Genomic DNA, 21576 nt, shown 5'->3' on the forward strand with positions numbered 1-21576 from the left:
TAGAGGTTAGAACTTAGAAGAAAAGAAAAGTAACCGTCTACATTTTGGGGAAAATCAACAATCAAAACCCATATCATGTCTCCTTGATCAACGGACCAGGAGACATGAAACGGCCCAATCGAATCAAATGAATGGTTCCAATTGTGAAATGAATGTGATTCCAAATCCATGGCATCTCCAATATAGGCCTGTATGATGAATGGTCCAGATGAAGCTAACCCAAAACATAAAATACCGGCCGAAATGTTACGAGAAGAAACAACGACAAACTACATTATGTGTATTCTCTCTATCGAATCGATATCTAAACGAGGACGGCAGGTACAATCATTGATGCCAATTCAAACATAATATCTCTTTCCCCCCCTAAAGATTCTTCTCATTTGGATCATCCTATGCAAAAACAAAGCTTCAAAACTCGATACTTCCCACGCCCACATTACAAACCACAAAAAACAAAAACCCAACCCCCATTTTCCCCACAAACCCCTCCTTCAAAAACACAGAGGTAAAAAAAAAAAAACTCACATTAGCCGCGGAATGCTATCTCGTGCCTTTCGTCCGAGACCAAAATTCGACCGGAAAAGCCCGAAAAGCGTCGGATATGAAGGAAGCAGCAGCCAGTCGGGTTACTCACAGCTGCCGGTTGAAGAAGGAACAACCGGCGGGTGTGAGTTTCCGATGCAAGTGACGTTTTGTGACGGGAGTGGTTTTAGGGCTTTGGGACTGAAAGAGGTTTTGCGGTCTTCTGTTCAGGTTTTGGGGGAAAGCCGGTTTGGGATATCGGAAAAGGTGGTTTTGGTGGAGGGAGTGGTTTTTTGTGCTAAGCGGTTTCGGAGGGTTTGTGTGGGAAAGGTGGAGTTTGGGAGGCGTGTGGAGTGTTTGGCACGTGTTACGGGGCAGAGCTCGTATTTGGTTCCTCTCCGCGCGTATATGTACTCGAAGCGTACTAAGGTCGTGCTCTGCGATTATTACGCCATGGGAAGCCTCGCCGATTTGCTGGCCGGTGAGTATACGTATTATTGCGTCTGCTATGGTGTTCGCGCGTGAAGTCCGGTATGTTTCGAAAGTACAGTGGGGGCCGCTTTATAGGATGATCGAAACCGTTCATTTGTTGGGTCAACAACGTAAATAGGCTTTACCACTTAGATCATCTCCATATGCTGATCCTAACCCTACGATCTATAGAGGTTTCTATCGGAGGGTTATGATCATCTTTGGATCATCCTTTGAAGCGGTCCCACTGTACTTGTCAAAAGATACTGGAGTTTTGGTTTGGTGCCCATAATTGCACCGATGAACGGTCCGGATCATCCAATTACCAAAGGTCATACTTTTGGGAAGTAGGCAATCCAATCCGAGGTGGGTTGACTGGATGGACGCCCCGGATCAGTTAGTTATCAAACAGTCCATCATCCTGAAAAAATAGAAAGCTGAGTAATGATACCGCACTACCGGGCTTCGGACCCTTGAATTGGCCCACATAAGTGGCGCCAGTGGGGCCTCATATGTCAGCCTTTGTCTTCCTATTTTTCGAGTTTTAAACAATTCATTAGCTCTTCTAGTTTTACTCACACCTAAAAAATCCTCTTTCACGTCCAATGGATGATGTGTCTTAGATTGCAGCATGGGCTTATTTGGAAGGGGCCCATATTGGTCCTCCACAGGGCCTAGCACTCAAATGGGCATGTGCACATTATCCTAATTATGGGTCTATAATTTTTCGGCCTTAATAGAATCCAAAAATAAAGGCCCATAAAGAGTTTGTCGGATTAAAGTTATTGTCCATACTCATTTTAATCGGATCCTATGGGACCTAATTGAATCCTAAACTATGGATCTGTAAAGTTTTTGTCGGACTACTGTTTAGTGTCCATATCCATTCCAATGGGATCCTATAAGACCCTGACGATTAGTTGGACCATCAGGATCTTTTGACAACCCTACTCTTAGGCATGGTTTTAAATTTCGGTTTCGGTCCAAATTTCGGCATTGGACGAAATTGCCAAAATTTCAGCCGAAGTCCAGTAAAAAGAGACGAAATGTCATTTCTTTGGGCCGAAATTACCAAACTTTCGGCTGAAGTTCGGTAAAATAATATTTAAATGGAATTTCAACCAAATTTTTGTACATTTCGGATATTTCGGTGCGTTTCGGTTTCAGTCTTGAATTTCAGATTATGGTCGAAATTTAAAACCATGCTCTTAAGTATCTAAACAGCATTTGAGATTATATGAGAACATAGTCACAAATATCTCTGATTATTTTGAAAATATTGTGATATTTTGTAATTTTTTGATAAAACGACAAAATCTAAAAAAAAATCTGAGGTTTTGAAAAAATATCAAGATATCTTCATCTTCATTTTGGATATTTTTTGATAATTATCACCTTGCCTTTTATTTTTAATTGGCCGCAGAGGGAATTGTAGTAGCCTTTGACAGCTGGTTAACTAATAAAAGATAAGGTGATCGAGCTCACCCTGTTATCAAAACATGCTAGTGCGAATGTCAGTAGCCTCTATTTTTTATTGCTAAATATCGCAATAACTTCATGATATTATTTGTTGTCTTCATTTTGTTCTTGAATGTTATTTTTTTTTATATATTTCATTCACTGAGAAATTCCTGAGATAAATATTTGTGACCAAGGTTTAAAATTTCGGTTTTGGTACCGGTTTCGGACCTTGAAATTTTGAAATTTCGGTCGAAATCTAGTACAAAACCCGAAACTAATATTTTATTCAATATTAAATTTCGGCCGAAATTACTGAAATTTCGGTGAAATATTAAAAAAACAGATTTTTTGGGGCAAATTTCGGAAAAACCGAAATTTCGACCGAAATTCCAAAATTTCGGCCGAAATAAAGACCGTTTCGGTTTTTATGGATTTCGTTGTTGGTCGATGTCGGTCCGAAATTTCGGATTTCGGTCGAAATTTAAAACCATGTTTGTGACTGTATGATAACTGAAACCTATATGAGTATTGAATCTGGATTATTTTCTTAAGGTACAAGGGAGCACGGCCACACCCCGCTAGATTGGCACACTCGATTTGTTATAATTCTTAATGTGGCGAGAGCGATAGCGTTCATCCACAACCAATCTCCAACGCACAATGAAGACCTCCAAATGAACGTTCATGGCAACATCAAATCCTCCAATGTGTTCATAAATACAGATTTTACGGCCCGTTTATCAGACTACGGATTCGCCCACCTAGCCGAGCCGGCAGAATTCTCTTCGCCGCGGAAGCTGCCTGATAAAGGGAGCTTGGACTCTCCCCCGGAGTTGTCTCAGAAAAGTGACATTTATAACTTTGGGTCCATGGTGTTGGACATTCTAGCTGGGCCCAATGCCCCAATTCAAATACACTGTATATTAGAGAGGAAGGAGGAGATTAGAAAGGGAGTCTTTGAATTTTTTGAGTTCCATGTAGAGGGGAGAAGCAGAAGGGAGGCCTTTCTTGTGATGGAGATTGCATTGGCTTGCACCGAGTCTCCTGAGGGAAGGCCCTCTGCTGATCAGATGGTGGTAGCTTTGAGAGAGATTGTTAGCATTAGATAAATTACCTGTCTATACTTATATGCCGTCCTATAGGCCCTGTTTGGTTTGCAGTAAAGCTCTTTCCACCTTGGAAAGGCTTTCTAGGAAAACCCTTTTCTTTTCCTTTTCCATGGAAATCCATTTCGTCGTTTCGTACAAGAAACATGAAATAAAAAGCTTTTTACTAGGAGATATTTCTCTTGTTTGGATACATGTTGTTGGGAAAAGAAATGTAAGCACATTAGTTAAGTGATTAATAATGACCAATGGGCCCTACATTTTTCTTGTTGAAATTTGGATGTTTCTAATTCTCTGTTCGATCTCTATGACTGTTACATAAGTAGGCTATTGATGGATAGCTAAGATAATAGGATTTCTATGAGTTTAGCTCTATGTGAGCACCCACGGGGTGGTTCGCTAGATTGACAGCCACGACTCATTCCATGCGAGTCGAGATGGTTAGGAATTCTCTACATTTAAATCCCAAATGTGCATTATAATTTTCTAATCAGCACTCTTGATCATGTACACCAACATGTCGCGGGGCAACATGGCACTCAGTCATGTGATCCAAACCCAGTAAAGGATAATTCAGAAAAAAATTATGCCTAAATGAGGAATTACATCTACAAGATATAGAACTCCATACCACAATCCAGACTTTATATCATTTAACAGTAAAAGGGAATCCAGTCCTCAACTATTGAACAAAATACAAAAGTTTCGCAATCAGACAATTTACCGTGCCCACTCCATCAGGGAAAATCCTCATTGAAATTAAAATCGAGCAGCCCAGATTATCTACAAACCCTTAAAGTCGACAGTTCAGAAGAGAAATATACAAACATCTGAGATCTGACAAGGAAAAACCTAAATCAGAAACTAATCAATAAGAACATAATGGAAAAACCGAGAAACCAAACCCAACGACAGACCAAACCCTAGACATCATTGAAGTATGTGAGATATAATAAGTCGTGATACAACCCCGATATTTCTTTCTGTCCGCGGAAAGGAAACACGCATTCCAAGTTCTCAAACAGAAAGAAATTCGGGGATTTGCGATGAGTTTATTTAAAAAATGGAAAGAGCAATCCATGAAGGATTTCCTTTCCGTCTACAAACAAACACCGGAAAGAGGTGAAAAAGTGGAAAAGGGTTTCCTTTCCAGCTCTTTCCACACCTTTCTTGCAAACCAAACAGGCCCATAGAGAAAATACTGTGTGTTTGCTTTTGTACTACTAGATACTCTAAAATTCAATATTTATACCCAAACTGCTCCTATTTGTTAGATAACAAACTTAGAAAAACTTAATTCATACATTTTAAAAGGGAAATGATAGTCACTCCCTTTTCTTACCCAGGCCACCCCCTCTAGTGTATGCATGGCATGACTACTCCTTTTCCAACAAGGGGGTGACCCCGGGAAGAAAACGGGGTGATTGTTATCATTTCCAATTTTAAAATGTGGCCTGTTTGAATTCTGGTCCCTTTTATGCAAGAAAGAGAGACTAACCTCTAAGTTTAAGTAATGCCCAACGGTCAATAGTGGGAGGAAAGGGCGAAAAGAAACCTCTTTAGAAGTGTAATAGAGGACCAGAGATCCGAAGCGAACAATCAGTTGAAGAAGCAGAGTTTTGAGGCCTATTATTAAAGGGACACACTTGTTCTAGTGGCGTACCCTCTGCGAACAATCAGTTGAAGGAGCAGAGTTTTGAGGCCTATTATCAAAGGGACACACTTGTTGTAGTGGCGTACCCTTTGCGAACAATCAGTTGAAGGAGCTGACTTTTGAGGCCTATTATTAAACGGACACACTTGTTCTAGCGGCATACCCTTTGTATGACGGGTGAGCTTGGAAATAGGAATCACCGATTAAGCCATTGGATGCAGACGCTTTCCAGAGGTGGAGTCTTCTACTTCTTCCTATTTTCTACAAAAAACTCTTAACATAGAGGAATGCTAACATGAAGGGCGACTTTGGAAAAAACCAGCTACAAGGGCGCCCCATTGTACCATCTCACCAAAGTGTATTTACAATGGCAGACAAAATATAAAATTAAAGAAAAAATAATTGTACTTTGGTGAGATGGTCCAATTGTAGCTGGCTTTTGCAAAGGCATCCTTAAGCTTAGCATTTAGCTGCCGAGTGTTATCAGAAGGATCCAAATCCTTGAACAACTCAAGCTTGGAGAAGACAAAATTGGAAATCACATCCATTCAAAACATCTCCAATCAATCGATGGTATATCTCGAATTTGCACCTCTGATAATTTTTTATGTACCGTTCATTGGAAGTCATTTATTGGAATTGGAGAGTTGGGATAACCAAGTACAATTTTCGGGTAATCTCATCCCCATGATAAAGAGCCTATAACAAATAGAGCTTTAATGACTTTGAGATTACATTAGTCGTGTTGGGGATAAGCTTCTCGTGCAGTTTCCTCTCATAGTTGTGATTTCATAGGGCGGGAATGTATAGTCACAAGAAGTAAAGTGGGCCCACATATTTAAGATGATCTAACCCGTTGATTTGTAGGTCTCCTCTGTAGATAGGTCGTGCCCCCACAAATCTTCTCCATATTGATGATTTGAACCCTTTGATTTGTGGACGTTTAATACTGTAATTCTTTAAAAATTTCTCAGCTGCCTATATTATATCCAATATAACCCCTTCTTTTCTTCATACTATTAGCCATGCAATTCACATACTCATCATCCCCTTCATTTCCTCCTACTTTTAGCCATGTAATTCACATGTTCATTCCCACAAATATAAGCAAAACGGAACACTACAAAGTCCACCATAAGACGATAAGAAGTTCAAAATTCAGATGGTATAGGATTACTTAAATTTAAAAGATTATAGACTTGGGTTTAATCATCAAAAGCCCATCACGAGGATGGGCCTCATTACCATCTCAAGAGAGGAATATCCGGGCATTTTCCTGTAAAGTTGGCAAATTTCTTTGGCAAGAAGGAAAACAAAAAAAAGTAGGGTAAAAAGGGCAGAGAACATATATTATGGATGATAATACTCTTCCATGCTACAGGATTGACAATTTGCCACACTATTTTGATGCAGATTCTTATGGTGGGGAATAAACAATGCAACAAAAAAGAGATGCATCGGAAAAAGGGTTAATGGATGAAAGAATTAGTATATTACCAAAGCCTTAATGGCCGAAAGGCGACATTGCCTGCATGGGCAGCTCTTCATCTTGGCCTTGCCCTAACTGCATCGATCCAGCACCCATGTTGGGAGGCAGGGCTCCAGCCATTGGATACATGTGATTGGGAACGTGAGCGGGCAAAGATGCCATAACCGCAAGACCTGCATTCCAATTTCCCAAGGGCCTAGACCCCATAATCCCATTGGGTGTGGCTCCGAAAGGAATGTTGTTGTATTGAGATGCGTCCATACCAACCATTGGAAACGGCTGCTGCCCCAGAATTGAAGGCTGGTTGCTTAACATCGTAGTGTTAGGGATTGTATAATCTCTGCTTCGATCGTTGTTTGCCTGAAATAGCAAAAACCAGTTAAAAACATATAGATAGATTCTCCTCTGCAAACCATATATAAGCTGTGCTCGATGCCATAGAACCCTGATTCAGAGTTCGCCATGTTCCAGTGGAATTAGGAGAAAGTAGATTTTTTTTATTTTTTTGAAAGGTAACAATTTCATTGATGACTGTAAACTTATTGCAACGACGGGGCCAAGGCGTCCCAACAATGTAACACGTCTGGAGCAAGCCCCACAAAAATTAACCCACATTTAGTTTTTCCTACCCCCGAAAAAATATACAACCCAATGTGCCCAATATAGGAGAAAGTAGCTGGAGTGGACTTCATAAATCTGATGGAGATAAACCGGAATCACATGCAACTTGCTATGAGAAACTCAAATAGGTTGACTGCCAAATAGTCAAGACTCATTGGCATTTTCTAAAACCAAACGAGACAATTCCCTTAGAGTTAGTTTGGTGTGCAATGTAATTGGATTATCCGTGCAATTTGTGTGCAAACTTGGAATCGATTCTTTATTTAGTTAGATTGCAAGTTTAACACAAATTGCAGCCCGTAATCCAGTTAGACTGCACGCCCAATTTGCTACTATGTTAGGAATACCTTAACATTGAGATCGGTGTGGCGTGAATATGAGAGATGAAGCTTGCAAAACCCTCCATCATAGATGCAGTGTCCTTCTAGGGCTTCCTTGGCAACAATAGCTGTCTGCACATCTGCACAAGGACCAATGCCATTGCAAGATGCAAAGGTGTAAATTTACAATTTATTTAATCATCTGTAACTGCAAGACAAGGAATTTCTTCAACTATGCTAGCTATATGAACGACAGAGAAAGGTAACCTTAATTTGGGATTTTCAGGTAAAAAAATGGGATGAACTTGATCACTATGAGCCCATAGCCCCTACTCTCGACGATATAAAAATACAAACCAAGCAATGCAGGTTCTCCAAATTTCTCGCAGGCTTGAATCGATATCTAGAGCTTCAACAGGCTAAGAGTGATCGAGAAAGATGAGTTACCTAATCTTGAATCCATCTACAACTATATCATAGGAGAAGCTACTCAGTACTCTCTCATCATACTACCTTTCTCCGCACGAACTGGACCATTGGCTTTGGTCCCCCGACACGGATGGCGAGTTCTTGGTGCGGTCATTTTTTAAAAAGTTGAATGACGATAGCGGTCCTCCATCTCGATGTTCATGCGTATTGAGTCGGATTGCTCCCCCTCGAGTCACGGCTTATGCATGGACTGTGGTGCATCATTGCATTAACTCTTGTTATCGCCTCAAGCGACGAGGAATTCGCCTTGCAAGCTGGTTTGTGCTATGCAGGAAATCGGAGGAAACTCTGGACCATTTATTACTTCATTGTCATTATTCTTACAGAACATGGAACTACGTTAAATTTTTTTGGCATCTCTTGGATTTTTCACGGTAGGATATCGAAAACAATTACTAATTGGTGTGGTGCGTTCCATGGCTGCCTTGGAAAATCTATGCGGGACGCTATCCCATATGCGGTTATCTGGAATATCTGGGCAGAGCGAAATGGCAGGATATTTCAAAGCAAGGATAAAAATGGCAAGATATCGCGCTCAACTGCAAATTATCTATCATCGCCTGGGTTCACGCAAAGGAGGGTCTGCCTAATTCCGTTGGGACGGCACTGCATAATTGGACCTCCATTATTTATGAAAAAAAGGCATCAAATCTTATAGCACCGAGTTGGAAACCTCCGCCAGATGGGTGGTTTAAGCTTAACTTCGACTGGAGTTCTTTTGGAAATCCGGGAAGAGCTGGTCTTGGTGGCGTGATCCGGGATGCTGAGGGTCGCGTTGTTATGACATATTCAGGATCGGCAGGTGTCTGCGATGCAAATGAAGCGTAGGCGAAGACACTACTATTTGGCTTGAAGTGGTACGAAGGAAACAACCTTGGCCCTTTAATTGTGGAGGATGAGACTGCAAATACCATTGAGTGGGCTCTGAATCGCACCTGCGGACCGTGGAGACTTCACAACACAATTGATGAAATCTGGGATTTGGTGTGTCTCATACGCCCTCAAATCCACCACATGAAGCGTACTGCAAAAACTATGGCAGACGGTTTGGCTAGGGAAGGTGTGGAAATTCCTAACACACGTGTTATTGTATCAGAATTGGCTACGGTCACACCAATCTGATTTTGGCTACAAAATGTTTCTTTGTATTGGGTTTTATCCTGGCCTTTATGGTCTTTTTGGGGGACCTCTTGTCCCCCCTCTCCTGTAATACCTTATAGTCTCATCTAATAAAATTTGTTACCTTTCAAAAAAATAATCATAGGAGAAGCTAGCTGAAAATCCACTTTTTGGGTGCTGGTTCGGAAACCAATGTAGAGCCTTCAACTCAAGCAAGCATACTTGAGAGGACATCTGCCAGCACAACCACAGTTGAGAGGGGAGTAGACAGGGATTGATCAACACACTGCAGCAACATCAACGACAAACCAAAGTGATCTAGCTAAGAAGGATCTAAATCAACAATTTGCTGCCCTCAAAGTATCATCCAGTGCCTTTTCTACTAAGAAGTATCTGCACATGCATCTGCTAATCACGCTTCTAAAAAAAGGGTCATGTTTCGGCCGAAATTTTGTAACTTCCAAAAAATTTCAAAAAAAATGGAATTAGCCGAAATTTGGGCCGACACCGAATTCATGCACTTTCGATATCGGCCCTAGCCGAAATCCGAAATTTCATTTTCGACTGAAATTTGAAACCAAGCTTCTACTTCATGGATCATTGATTCAGGTGCGACAGGCCATATGATGACTCGATGAGTAAGCATAATGAGAGTCTGTCCTTTTTTTCCTATGTTTGGTAGGATTAAACTTGCAGATGGATCCTTTTCTAAGTTAACCAGAAAAGGAATCCACCAATTGTCTTCTTTAATTTCATTATCCCTCTCATTGCATTTTCCAGGATCTGAAAAATGAAACTTGTGATTGATGATGGGCGTGAGGATAACGGACCATACAAGCTATATATGAAGACTCATCCCTACAATGTGTCATTCAGAGTTAGTCGATCATTCACATGAAGTGTATTTGTGGCATTATCGTTTGGGCCATATGTCGTTGAAGTCTTTAAAAATGCTATTTCTGAATAAATTTAGTTCGGGTGATGAATCGAAGGAACCTTTCAGTATTAATAAAAGTTCTACACCATTCTCTTTAATCCATTCAGATGAATGGGATCCAGCTCCTTTAAAATATGTTTTTGGCTTTCGTTACTTTGTTTATGATTATTCACACATTACTTGGATATGTTTGATTAAACCGCAACAAAATGGCGTGGCTACAAGGAAAAACCGTCACCCATTAGAAATGACTCGATCACTTCTCATCGGGATGTCTAAAAATCCATTGGGGTGAAGAAATTTTAACTACATCCTATATGATTAATCAGATGCCTACACCTTTCCTAGAGGGAAATTATCCCTATAAACTTCACAAATTCAATAATTCACTATTTTATTTTCCTCCAAAGACATTTGGGTGTGTGCATTGTTCATTAACTGAGTCTAGCAAGGACCAAGTTAGATTTTCTTTTTCCTTTTTTTTTCTTTTTTTTGAATGGACCAAGTTAGATTTTCAATCCAAGAAGTGTGTATTTTTTGGATATTGCAACACTCATAAAGGATGGAAATGTTTTTGTCCAATCGTTCAGAAACGAGTTGTATCTGAAGATGCCACTTTTTATGATATTTCATAATTATCTTCTTGATCGATATGGTTATTTCATATTTATCTTTTTGATCGATATGGTTACAGCTACTCTCCTTTCAATCCATACCTCTTCCAGTCGTGATTATGATTCAAGAGAATGTCTAGAAAAGACTCTGCATGTTTACACTAGGAAAAAGTCTCAGATCCAGCAAATAGACCAGCCCAAAAACACCTATAATCATCTATTTCATTAGGTATTCCTTCTACCCTTCATGTATTTCTTTTCTTTTTTCTTTTGAATACCCTCCACGTATTTCTTATATTCGTTTTACTTCTTCTTATTTTCCTATTGCTCTCTGTAAATAAAAGAGGATTTGTACTCATCATCAACTAAATCACTTTGTTTCTATTGTTCACTGTCTCCTTTGTTTCTATTCCTGCCAATCTTGTAGATGCCTTGACTCATCCTAAGTGGAAGAAGCAATGGCCGAGGAGATGAGATCATTAGAGAAATAGAGATCTTGGGATCTAGTTGACTTAAGTAAAGCATGTTGGATGAAAGTGGGTTTACACTACGAAGTACAAGCCAAATGGAGATGTTGATGGGTGTAAAGCTCGCGTTGTGGGTTATGGCAAAAGCCTTCACACAATAGGAGACTTTCTCCCTTTTTTCTAAGCTAAACTCAGGGAGTGTTCTTCAATCTGATGTTGCCACATACTCTAGGCCATTAAATCAGTTAGACGTGAAAGAATGCATTTTTCACAAAGATCTTCAGAAGAAAGTCTACATGGAGTTTCCTCAAGGGGAGAAAGGGAAGGCGTGTAGACTTATAGAGGCCATTCTTAGTTGAAGCAATCACCACGTGCATGGTTTCAGCATCTACGTGCATCTCTTTCTCAGCATTGCTTTCAATGAAGTATCTGTGACCATTCAATCTTCATTAGGTAGACATCAAGTACTACAAGTCTACAACTATTCTGATAGCATATGTAGGAGACATTCTACAAATAAATAAATAAAAGAATGTAGGTGACATTGTGTTTATTGGGGATCGTTCAAGAGAATGAAAATGTTCAACAATACGTGCAGTGTGATCGATATCAAGGATCTACAGTATCTTAAGTATTATTAAAATTGCTTGTTCTAAGGAAAAAAGGGACTGATTCCCAATTCCAAGTCCATACCAACGAAATATGAAATAACTAAATGGCATGGAGTCATAAAAATCCAATCAAGACAACAAAAATATGATATATTGTTATTTTAGAACAAGCAGAAAACACCATAAAAAATTCAGATGACATCAATGTACATAGAATCATTCCAAAAATAGAGTAGAAAATATTGACACTAGAATGACTAATTTCAAGACTAACCAGAAAAATTTCAACTTTCTAGCACTTGTAATGCATAAGTGGGACGTCAAAATAGCCACAGCATTCTCAGTCAGTTGATTCATGTTATCAAGTACACAGATAGGAGGTATATAGGGGTTGGGTCTTTAGATAAATCAGCCAAGGCTTTTTGCCTCAACCTTGAGGTCGTAGTTTCAATCCCAGCTTATCTACGAGAAAAAGGAGGTACATACACCATAGCTTATTCGACACAAATAAAACCAGCTGGAAGTACATAACAAAGAGCCGTATCCAATAAGATGTGAGTTTGAAGAGTACCAGCATACTGAACTAAAGCTTGAATTCCAGCATTCTTCTCAAACATGGCAATTTTTTGGATAGGACCAAAAGCCGAAAAAACCTGACCAACAAACAAAACATGGAAGGTAACTGGAGTATGGACTAAAGCATTCCTAACTAAGCAAATAAAGCATTAGAAATAGTAACTAATTACCGTGTGTAAAACATCCACATTCACAGCATATTGCATGTTCTCAATGGATGCAAGAAGAACATTACTCTCGGGTTCTTGTTTTTTACCATCAAGCCCCGTACAGAACTGCATTGTCGACAGTGACGTTCATTTTATAAGATAGAAGCATGGATTTAAATTTTGGTTCCGGTTAATTTCGGCCGAAATCTGGTAAAAAAAAGTCTAATTTTTAGTTTTGAAATTTCAGTAATTTCGGCCGAAATTTTGGAAAAATATCATATTTTTGAAAGAAAAAAAAATCATTCTCCCCAAATTTTGGCGGGTTCGGCAGATTTTGGTTTCAGTCCCAACCGAAATCCGAAATTCAGGTATTTCGGCCGAAATTAAAACCATGGATAGAAGTCAGAAATAACCCCTACTGTCCCTAATATGTTCCCATGGAACAGCTATTACTATTCACATACCTGACCATTGCCATCAATAGCTGAAGCAGCAACAGGAAGGTAGGGATTTGTGTAGTCCCTAAGCATGAGGGAAAAAATAAGTACTGCAAATGTCAATAAAAAGTCTAAAAGAGACAACAGCATCCGCCAACCATTACAAGGAAACCCCAACAAGAGAGAAGAAAACGAACTCAAATAAGAGATACATCTGATGTAAAGACTAAGAAAGATCTTGTGCAGCATGAAGATGAAAAACTTATGAGTATCAAAATTACTTAAAAAATAAAAGAATGGATAAAAAAATCCATTCAAGCATAAGAAAATCAAGAAAAAAGCAAACAGGAATAACTTATTGTTATAAAGGAAAAACATATCCGCGTCAGTCTCCCTAGATAAATTCAAAAAAAAAAAAAAACCCAAGTCATTATTGTAAAAACCCAAAATAGATTCTAAAATCCAAAGTCTATGCATTTACTTTTTAAGCCAAAAACCCTCAATCCTCCTTCCCTGGCAGATGGCTCCCATTATCAGACAGCAACAACTAAGTTCTGAAAGTTCAAAAACATTTCACAGCACCAACTAATTCTTACAGTTTAGAAACATTTCAAAATAAAAATAAAAATTGGTAAGTAAGCTGGGATTAAAAACATTTCAAATTCTAGTACATTTATACAAATTCATCTTCTAAGGGAACTACATTGTAATCTAGAGGTATATTATGTATAGATCACTCCAAGAAGTCATCATTATACGTTTAATTTATTTTCAAAATAAAAAACATCTAATAATAGGTAAGTAAATATTCAAACTATGCAGATCTCTCACACTCGAAAATCCTCATTCTAAGGAGCAACCAACACAGTTATGAGAAACTCATTCCAAGCCAACAGTATGAGAAACTCAGAAACTGCAATGACTTCTACGCAAACAAGATAGGAAAAAGTGCCTCCTTTCCCATAGTTTGCAGTGAAACCGTAACTGTTCCTCCTCCAGTTCAGTTATGCCGCATTCAAACACAATAAATGTGAGAGGCTGCTGAGTAATTCTATTTTCTGAGTCTTGGCCATTATATGGGAAAATTCATACGTATACGATAAAGCACCAACGGTTTGACCATAAATTGAATGGACTTGGGTTTTAAAAAGAAAATGCCCTATCAGACACATTTCATAAGCCATATTCAGCAGCTGCACATGCATACTAATAGCTAAAAAAACTAGCTTACCGGCTCCGGTGGCTTTGAAATTTCACATTCAGATCAGTGTGTCCAGAAAAAGTTATCCTGAGTGTACATGGCCCAACATGCTCCTGAAGCAAGTATCTATAATTTCTCATAGAAAAATGAAAAATACTGTTAAAGTATAAAAGATTAAATAACACCTTCTCCAATAGCTTAAGCTTTTGGACTAATTGGTTGTTTCACATGGTCTCAGAGCAATGATCGTGAGTTCAAACCTCAATATTAAAAATCCACATGGCCAGCCCAAAAAGAGGGGCCACATGTGCCATGTGTAGGCCAACCCTAAAAAGAGGGTCCACACGTGAGGGGGACTGTTAAAGTATAAAGATTAAATAACACTTTCTCCAATAGCTTAAGCTTTTGGAGTAATTGGTTGTTTCACAAATACCTCAGTAATCTATCCAGTCCACAAACGCCAAACTGAATGAAAATTACAGATTCAATCTCACCTAGGAATGCTTCTCCCATCCAGAGCATTTTTTGCAGCACATGAAGTTTCAGAATCAGAAAACTGAACCAATGCCTAAAGAGCACAGATTTTGTGAATAAAAAAAGATTTAAATACAAAGAAAGAGCACATAGAACTCTGACATGATGACAATTGACAAGATAAATATAGACAAGCATATAACCTGAAAACCAGCTGTCTTCTCAAAGGTAGCAATCTTATGTACAAACCCATAAGCGGAAAAGACCTGCATCAGGACAACTGTGAGTTCTACCAACAAATTCCAAAGCGAAACTTGGAGTAAATTAAAAAAGTATGCAGTGTCCATTTGTATTCAATTAAGGTTTTAAGTACTCCAAGAAACTGGGCAATGTATAGAAACCAGAAAGTTGCAGTGCCAATAGGCTGTTGGATTTGGATGCATAAATTAACATGGTTGGGCAAATTACCAGGCACATCCCCATAATAATATAAGTACACATCAACCTGGAACACTGCGCAGCACTTGTGTTGCATGAAAATAGAATAAGGGCACTAACATCAATAGAAGAGAAAACCACACAGAGACATAAATATATGCATGAAGGACAGTACTCAGAAAGAAAAAACGTAGCATCATGACTGTTATCCAAAACATATGGACAAAGTATGGTTGAGAATCAAGCATACATAGTGGCCCAGATGCCAGTGAGAGAAAGTGATAAACCTACAAAAATGAAACAGCTATGGTAAAACGTATTGTCAAGCAAAAACACAAAAAAGTAATGATGCATGATAATATGATGTGGTCCCATGACTTGAAAGAATCAACCCTTGGAAATAAACTTTGGAGCAAAAATAGAGTTTAGAAGCTCAGACGAGAACTTAGCCAAGGTAAAAAGTAGTCAACCTGTGCTAGTTGGTGATTGATGAGGTCATTTTTTTGCTTACTCACAGAAGTCAAAGGAGTTTTTTCAATAGGGTGAAACTCGGACACAGACTAGAACTGGGCCAAAGGTAAAATCAAGTAGTCTTCGGTGAGTCAATGACTGACTCAGGGAGTTTTTAAACACCGCAAAAAAAAAAAAAAAAAAAACACTGAAGGTACCTGAACACCCAATTGTCATAGATATCAATGGATATCTCAACCTTAGCCTCTCTTCTTCATAATCTGACAATGTCTTGAGCATTTGCTATTCCCATTTTCTAGAAGCAATACATTGAAAAAAGAAAAAGAAAAAAAGAAAAAACTTGCACCGTGTCTGGTCTGATCTTTCTTCACAGAGAAATTTTGCATATCTTTTCCAGTGAGTTTTTTCCATTAAGCTACTAGGATTTATCTAATTCCAATAGTGTAAAGAAAGGGTGACATAATACTAATTTTCAGTCAATCCTTGAACTTCAGGGCTGTATACAATCTCACTAAACTTTGTAATGTCATTTGTCACCCTCTCCTTCAGATCAAATACTAAAGCTCCATACAAGAAAGTGCAGCCCTCAACACAAACAAAGGATTTCCCCATGACTATTAGAGTCTTGATTTTTCTCCAATAACACGAGGGAAGACACACACGAAAGCTGTCAAACCACTTGGCTGTCTGGTGGAATCCAATTGTAAAATTTGAACAACATTAGTTTCTTTAGCATCAAAATTGAATAAAATTTATTAGATAATAAACACATAGCATTAGTTTGGCATCAACATAAGTACTTTAAGAAATTGACTTAAATTTACTAGCCAATAAACACATAGCATTAATTTGTTTCAACATAAATACCTCAAGAACAAAAAATAGTACTAATACATGTGAAACACTCATAAACCTGGAAATGTATGCAGTGTGTATGAAACAACTTTAGTAAGTTGATTGATAAAAAATGGTAATTGGATCTCAATTAATTCAATTTTTCCTTAAATATCACATTTGGAATAAGGAGATTGTTTCATATTTCCTAATCTCCGTGCGCTTAACGTCTCCTTAGCACATTATTTCTCAAGTTCTACTTTACGGACCACATTGGTCCAAAATATTTTGGGCGACCCTGGTCCACTGTACAAAAATGCCTATTTACTATAGCTCAAGCCACATGCAAAGTGAATCCTAATGGCAGGAAACACAGCTTATAATGATGTAGAATACAAATAATAAAAAAATATGTAACCTAGTGATATATAGCAACAACTTCAAAAAGAATTGTTCATGAGCATAAGAAGCCACACTAGACTAGCAGTGACACACACACGGTTCCAGCGAAGAGCATATATAGAAAATAAAGTCACTGATTCTTATATGCTAAAGTTCCATATTGACAAACAAACAAATAGAGAAATTTCATGTCTTAAATTTCTTGGACATAATAATGGGAGAAGGGGTGAGGGATAGAGAGGAGAGAAGAAAACAGAGAAACCCTAGCTCTTTTAGATTGTAAGGATAGGAGGAGAAGTAGGGTCAAGAGACGGCATTGAGCCAGGGAAAGGAGACAAACACACATGCGCTTTCTCCCGATGCAGTAGGCTGCCATCAAAGATGTTTCCGTGTGAAATGGACCTGCTGATCCATTTAGATTCATGTTAAACAAAAGCCTTACAATAATTACAAGCTATTCTATATTCATATCAGCATCCCCTGCAAATGAAAGTGAGCCATTAGGGACACGTATTCCTCTCTCTTCCATAAACAAAAAGCTAAGAATTTGCTTACCAAGTGTAAAACATCAATGCTGACATCGCCTGCCTCAACACCCTCAATTGTTATCAGCAACACATTGCTAGCAATGTCCCCGGTAGTTTTGTTATTGACTATCTCTTGCCTGTTGGAATATTGAAGGTAGACAGGTTTCCCTCGTACCTGAGCCGGCTCAGACGACGAAGCATAATATGAAATCATCGCAATTGCTTGATTTAAATCTGCCTGCAAGTATTCAAAAAAGCACAAAAGGATGAATGTCAACGTGTTTGAATCAGAAGAAAGGATGTGACCGACAAGTTTGGGTCAAAACTATCGTACTCACAAATTCAATAAAGGCCTGGTTGTGATTTGCTCCAACATTGCATTTCGTGTTGACAACTTTACCAAATGGCTTCCCCAGTTCAATCAATTCTTGTTCAGTGCATTCCCATGGTAAATTTCTCAAATGAAGTACCTTAGAAGGTGGTTGGGTGTAACGAAACTGGGGCTGACCAGACACAGATGCCATTGAACCCAAAACCTAGATGCTATTTGCTGAGGAAAATATGCAATATTAGAAAGACAAAAACACATATTACACATTCCTGGCATAGAAAAAGTTATTAAAAAAGAAATCACACTTCAAGTTTGGAACAAAGTTAACAAATAATAACAAAAATTTTGTTTAAAGCACGAAATATTTGGATTCCGTCATGGATTAGGCCAACTACAGAAACAATAGCAAACCAGAGACAAAACATGTTTCTATCCCGAAAATCTCTCCTCTCTCTTAAGTCTCCTTTATCTCCTCTCTTCTTCTTTTTTGAATGGTTCCCGTTCCTTTATCTCCTTTTTTTCTAGACTTTTATTTTTCTTTTAGTAATAGTTTTGTTCTGTTATCGTATCCTAAATTTTAGTTCATTGCGATTAAATAATAGCCATCTTATGGCTTGTAAAGCAGAGAAGTTTCGTTGAATACAAATTTGGAGAGTTTTCACCTTTTTTTATAGGTAAGCTAGGGTTTGGAAGGGACCCCTACCGGTTTATTAGTTAGAGAGAAAGATGTTACATCCAAGGGAACAAGATGTCGTCCCTACCTCGGAAAACATGAGTGAGAGAAATACAAAAACCCGGGTTAGACAAAGACATAACATTAAACCTAAAAATTCAAATTGATCAATGCTCTTGAGTTACATAATCAACTAGCGTGATGGGAGCATGTGGGGATCATTGGAAGCGTCTTAGGCAATTCTTCTTTGGAACCGTTTGCCACACCTTCGGATAGTGATACATTTGACTTCTCCAGTTCCGGGACCTCTCCTTCACTGTCCTCTTGCTCAACTGGGATCAAATTGACTAGATGATGCTCATCCACCCATGATACTTTCTTCTTCCGAGCTTCTTTCCTAGGCTATTTTTCTCTCCCCGACTCACCTTAAAGATTAATAGTTATCTCCCTTCCATATTTATTGTTTAGCTGATTTCCTTCATTCATCTTTGTTGTTTCTAGATCCTCGGTTTCTATTAGATCATCTTCACTCTCAGAGGAGTATTTCGATTAGAGATTTTCTTCTTCAAAATTCACAATATTTGTGTGTTGAATCAAAGAGGCTCGGGAAACATATCACAGCACCAGATAAAAAGATATTCGGCCATCCTAAGTAAAAACAATTCAGAAAAAAATCCATCACCAACGTAGACAATTTCAAATCACAATTTCAATCTACATAAACTCAAAAAAAAAAAAAAAAAAAATACTAGAACTGCTTACATGTTTCAGATTTCAACTTCAAAATATAGAAAATCGAACCGAGAACGAACAATCAATGCAAAGAAAACCAAACAGAAAGTCATGAAACACAGATCTAAGAGCATGGAATCTACAACTGGGAGAAATATAACATAAAATGTTGACGAAATAGAGGAAAAATAGGGAAGAATTACGAGATGTATGGCAAATCAACCATGAATAAAAAAGCATTCGAGGCGCGAAATAGTTTGAGAAACGGCAAGGGGGGAAAGTTACCTGAAAATCGCTCTCTTAGTTTCCCGATTAGGGTAACAGAAAAAAAAAAGTGCTTTAATGGAGAAAGTGTATGGTAGAAGATGACACGGAACGTTTTGGCTCTGGTAATTGGATTTTGGGGTCCTTTTAGCGGTGAGGTTCGTTGGGCGCACAAAATTGCAAGTACGCATGGTGACTATTTTTAGATGAAGATGTAAATATTATGGGGAATGATAAATTCGCACCCACTATTGGATAATTCGCATCATCCACTACAAAGGACGGTGTGTGGCACACTTTTAACGCTTTTTAACGTCTAACTATCCTACAGGGGTGCGAATTTATTTTCACGCGGAGCATCGTATACTAGTAGGAGCCCTACACTATAATGAGAGATGCTTTTTATGGAAATGATTATATTCGCCCCATTTTCTTGTTAACTTTTTATGTGAAAAAATCTTTTTGCAATTCAAACCTACGATGGAGTATTTTTTTGTCATTATGTGTTTGTCCCTTTTATTTTTTTGGGACTTGCTTTATGCTTCTGGGCTTCCCTCTTAAAGTACTAAAGCCATGAGAAAACTTTAGTCATAGGTGGGAAGTGTGAGAGGGTGAGAGTGGCCATATATATACTTTTCTTGTGAATGAGCAAGAGATCATGGGGATCCTACGCGCACGGATCGCCCACTTGGATCCGGCGGGCTTTTGGTCTTACCACACACGCGCGCCGCCCAGCTCGACCGTGCGTGTGGGCTTGACCTTCTTATTTTCCTTTTGTTAAGATTTTCTTTTTCCTTTAAATTTTAATCTTATCCTTTTAGTTACCATTTTGATGAGTGGTTTCGTGTGGGGAAGTTGACCGTTTGAAAACGTCTTTTATGCAAATAGTGGGTGCGACGTTTCAACTTAACTGATCCTTCCTTATCTCTAAAGATTCGTTTTTTAGAGAGAAGAATCCTTCGGGAAAAAGACTCTTCATTTTTCTCTCGTTTCTTCTTTCCGCCCTTTGCGATCTATCTGCTTTTCCTCCAAGTTTTTCGATCGAGGCATCAGGCTCACATAGGCAAGTTCGATAGGCTTTGAGTTGCGTGAGTGCACACCCCTGAAGCGAAAGTCGTTGTATCGTGGAGGCATACGTCGTGAAGCCCATTTGCACCATTGATCCATCATTATGGGGCGAGATTTGTCTCGAGGACATCGGATTTTAATCCATGCCTCGACTCCATAAGTTCTTCTTTTCTTATCTTCTATTTACAGATCTTTTTACGCTACTGGTTTATTGCATCTGCCAATTCGATTTCTTCGTTAAGGTATTGTTGCTTTTGCCATTAATCCCTAAATTCAGATATACATAGTTCTAACATTTCTTCCCGCTGAGTATTCATAAATACACTACGGGGGTGGCCCGGCGAAGAAAATGGGGTGAATATATCACTTCAGGCTGTTTATACCTTTCTTTCTTTTTTTAATGGGTAGCTGTTTATACCTTTACCTTAACTATCCACGATTAGTATTCACAATTGGCAATTGCTGTATTTGATGGATAGGAAGATAATGGCATTGCCTCTTTTTTAGTAAGGAAATAAATTAGGGCTTTTAAAAAAAATAATAAAAGACCACTTGTCATATGAACAATAGATGCAAGGGCCCTCTTTATGCAAGGGCTAAAGAAGGGCCCTTGAATAGATCCACGTCATTAAGTGCAACCTAATTCAGTTTCTCAACCGGCTTTAAAAATGACACGGATCTATTCAATGGCCCTTCTCCGACCCTTGCATAAAGAGGGCCCTTGCATCTATCATTCCTCAAGAAATTCTTAAAAAGCACCTTTTTCTTCTCCACGGAATATAGAAACCCGCCTATTGTTTGCCTTCTAATATCAAATGACCACCTCTTGTCTGATCATCATGGTAGGAGGTAAGATCGACTTCCACCTAAGATTAATAAATGTCAATTAAAATGAACACAGCCAATGGATCCCATTCAATAGCATTGATTGAACGGTCATTGTCTTTCAACCGACAAGTTTCAGAGTACGAGCCACCTCGATGGGACCCTTAATCTTAAATGGGTTTTTTCTGATAGGTGGGCACCGATTTAGGTGGTGTTGGGGTTCCACGCAAAAGCAATAGTCTCACATTGGACATGTGAAATGGATGTGGATTGGTTATAAGGGAATGGGC

The 21576-nt window shown here is 38.7% G+C and overlaps 2 protein-coding genes across 7 annotated transcripts; one reads left to right on the forward strand and one right to left on the reverse strand.

The window, feature by feature from the left end:
* The first annotated feature begins 410 nt into the window (after window positions 1-410).
* LOC143846966 (putative inactive receptor kinase At5g58300) lies at window positions 411-3814 on the forward strand. The gene is made up of 2 exons (XM_077355586.1): window positions 411-1006; window positions 3010-3814. The coding sequence occupies exons 1-2, from the start codon at window positions 541-543 to the stop codon at window positions 3564-3566; spliced, it is 1023 nt and encodes a 340-aa protein (XP_077211701.1). The 5' UTR covers window positions 411-540; the 3' UTR covers window positions 3567-3814.
* A 2551-nt stretch (window positions 3815-6365) lies between these two features.
* Window positions 6366-19580, reverse strand: LOC143847580 (polypyrimidine tract-binding protein homolog 1-like). 6 transcript variants are annotated; one of them, XM_077356502.1, is made up of 11 exons: window positions 19415-19580; window positions 17732-17943; window positions 17422-17631; window positions 14925-14987; window positions 14742-14815; window positions 14278-14373; window positions 13074-13131; window positions 12631-12735; window positions 12456-12537; window positions 7675-7787; window positions 6366-7066 (listed from the first exon to the last, which is right to left on the reverse strand). In XM_077356502.1, the coding sequence occupies exons 2-11, from the start codon at window positions 17915-17917 to the stop codon at window positions 6722-6724; spliced, it is 1332 nt and encodes a 443-aa protein (XP_077212617.1). In that variant the 5' UTR covers window positions 17918-17943; window positions 19415-19580; the 3' UTR covers window positions 6366-6721. The 6 variants fall into 6 exon arrangements, with proteins under 6 accessions (XP_077212617.1, XP_077212618.1, XP_077212622.1 ...); XM_077356503.1 differs by lacking the exon at window positions 19415-19580 and adding an exon at window positions 19160-19293; XM_077356507.1 differs by lacking the exons at window positions 17732-17943; window positions 19415-19580 and adding an exon at window positions 17211-17268 and having other exon boundaries at window positions 17422-17588.
* Between the last annotated feature and the right edge of the window lie 1996 nt (window positions 19581-21576).

Source organism: Tasmannia lanceolata, unplaced genomic scaffold (assembly GCF_043159265.1).
Source record: "Tasmannia lanceolata isolate RefF3 unplaced genomic scaffold, GAP_Taslan_0.1 ptg000015l, whole genome shotgun sequence".
Taxonomy (NCBI): domain Eukaryota; kingdom Viridiplantae; phylum Streptophyta; class Magnoliopsida; order Canellales; family Winteraceae; genus Tasmannia; species Tasmannia lanceolata.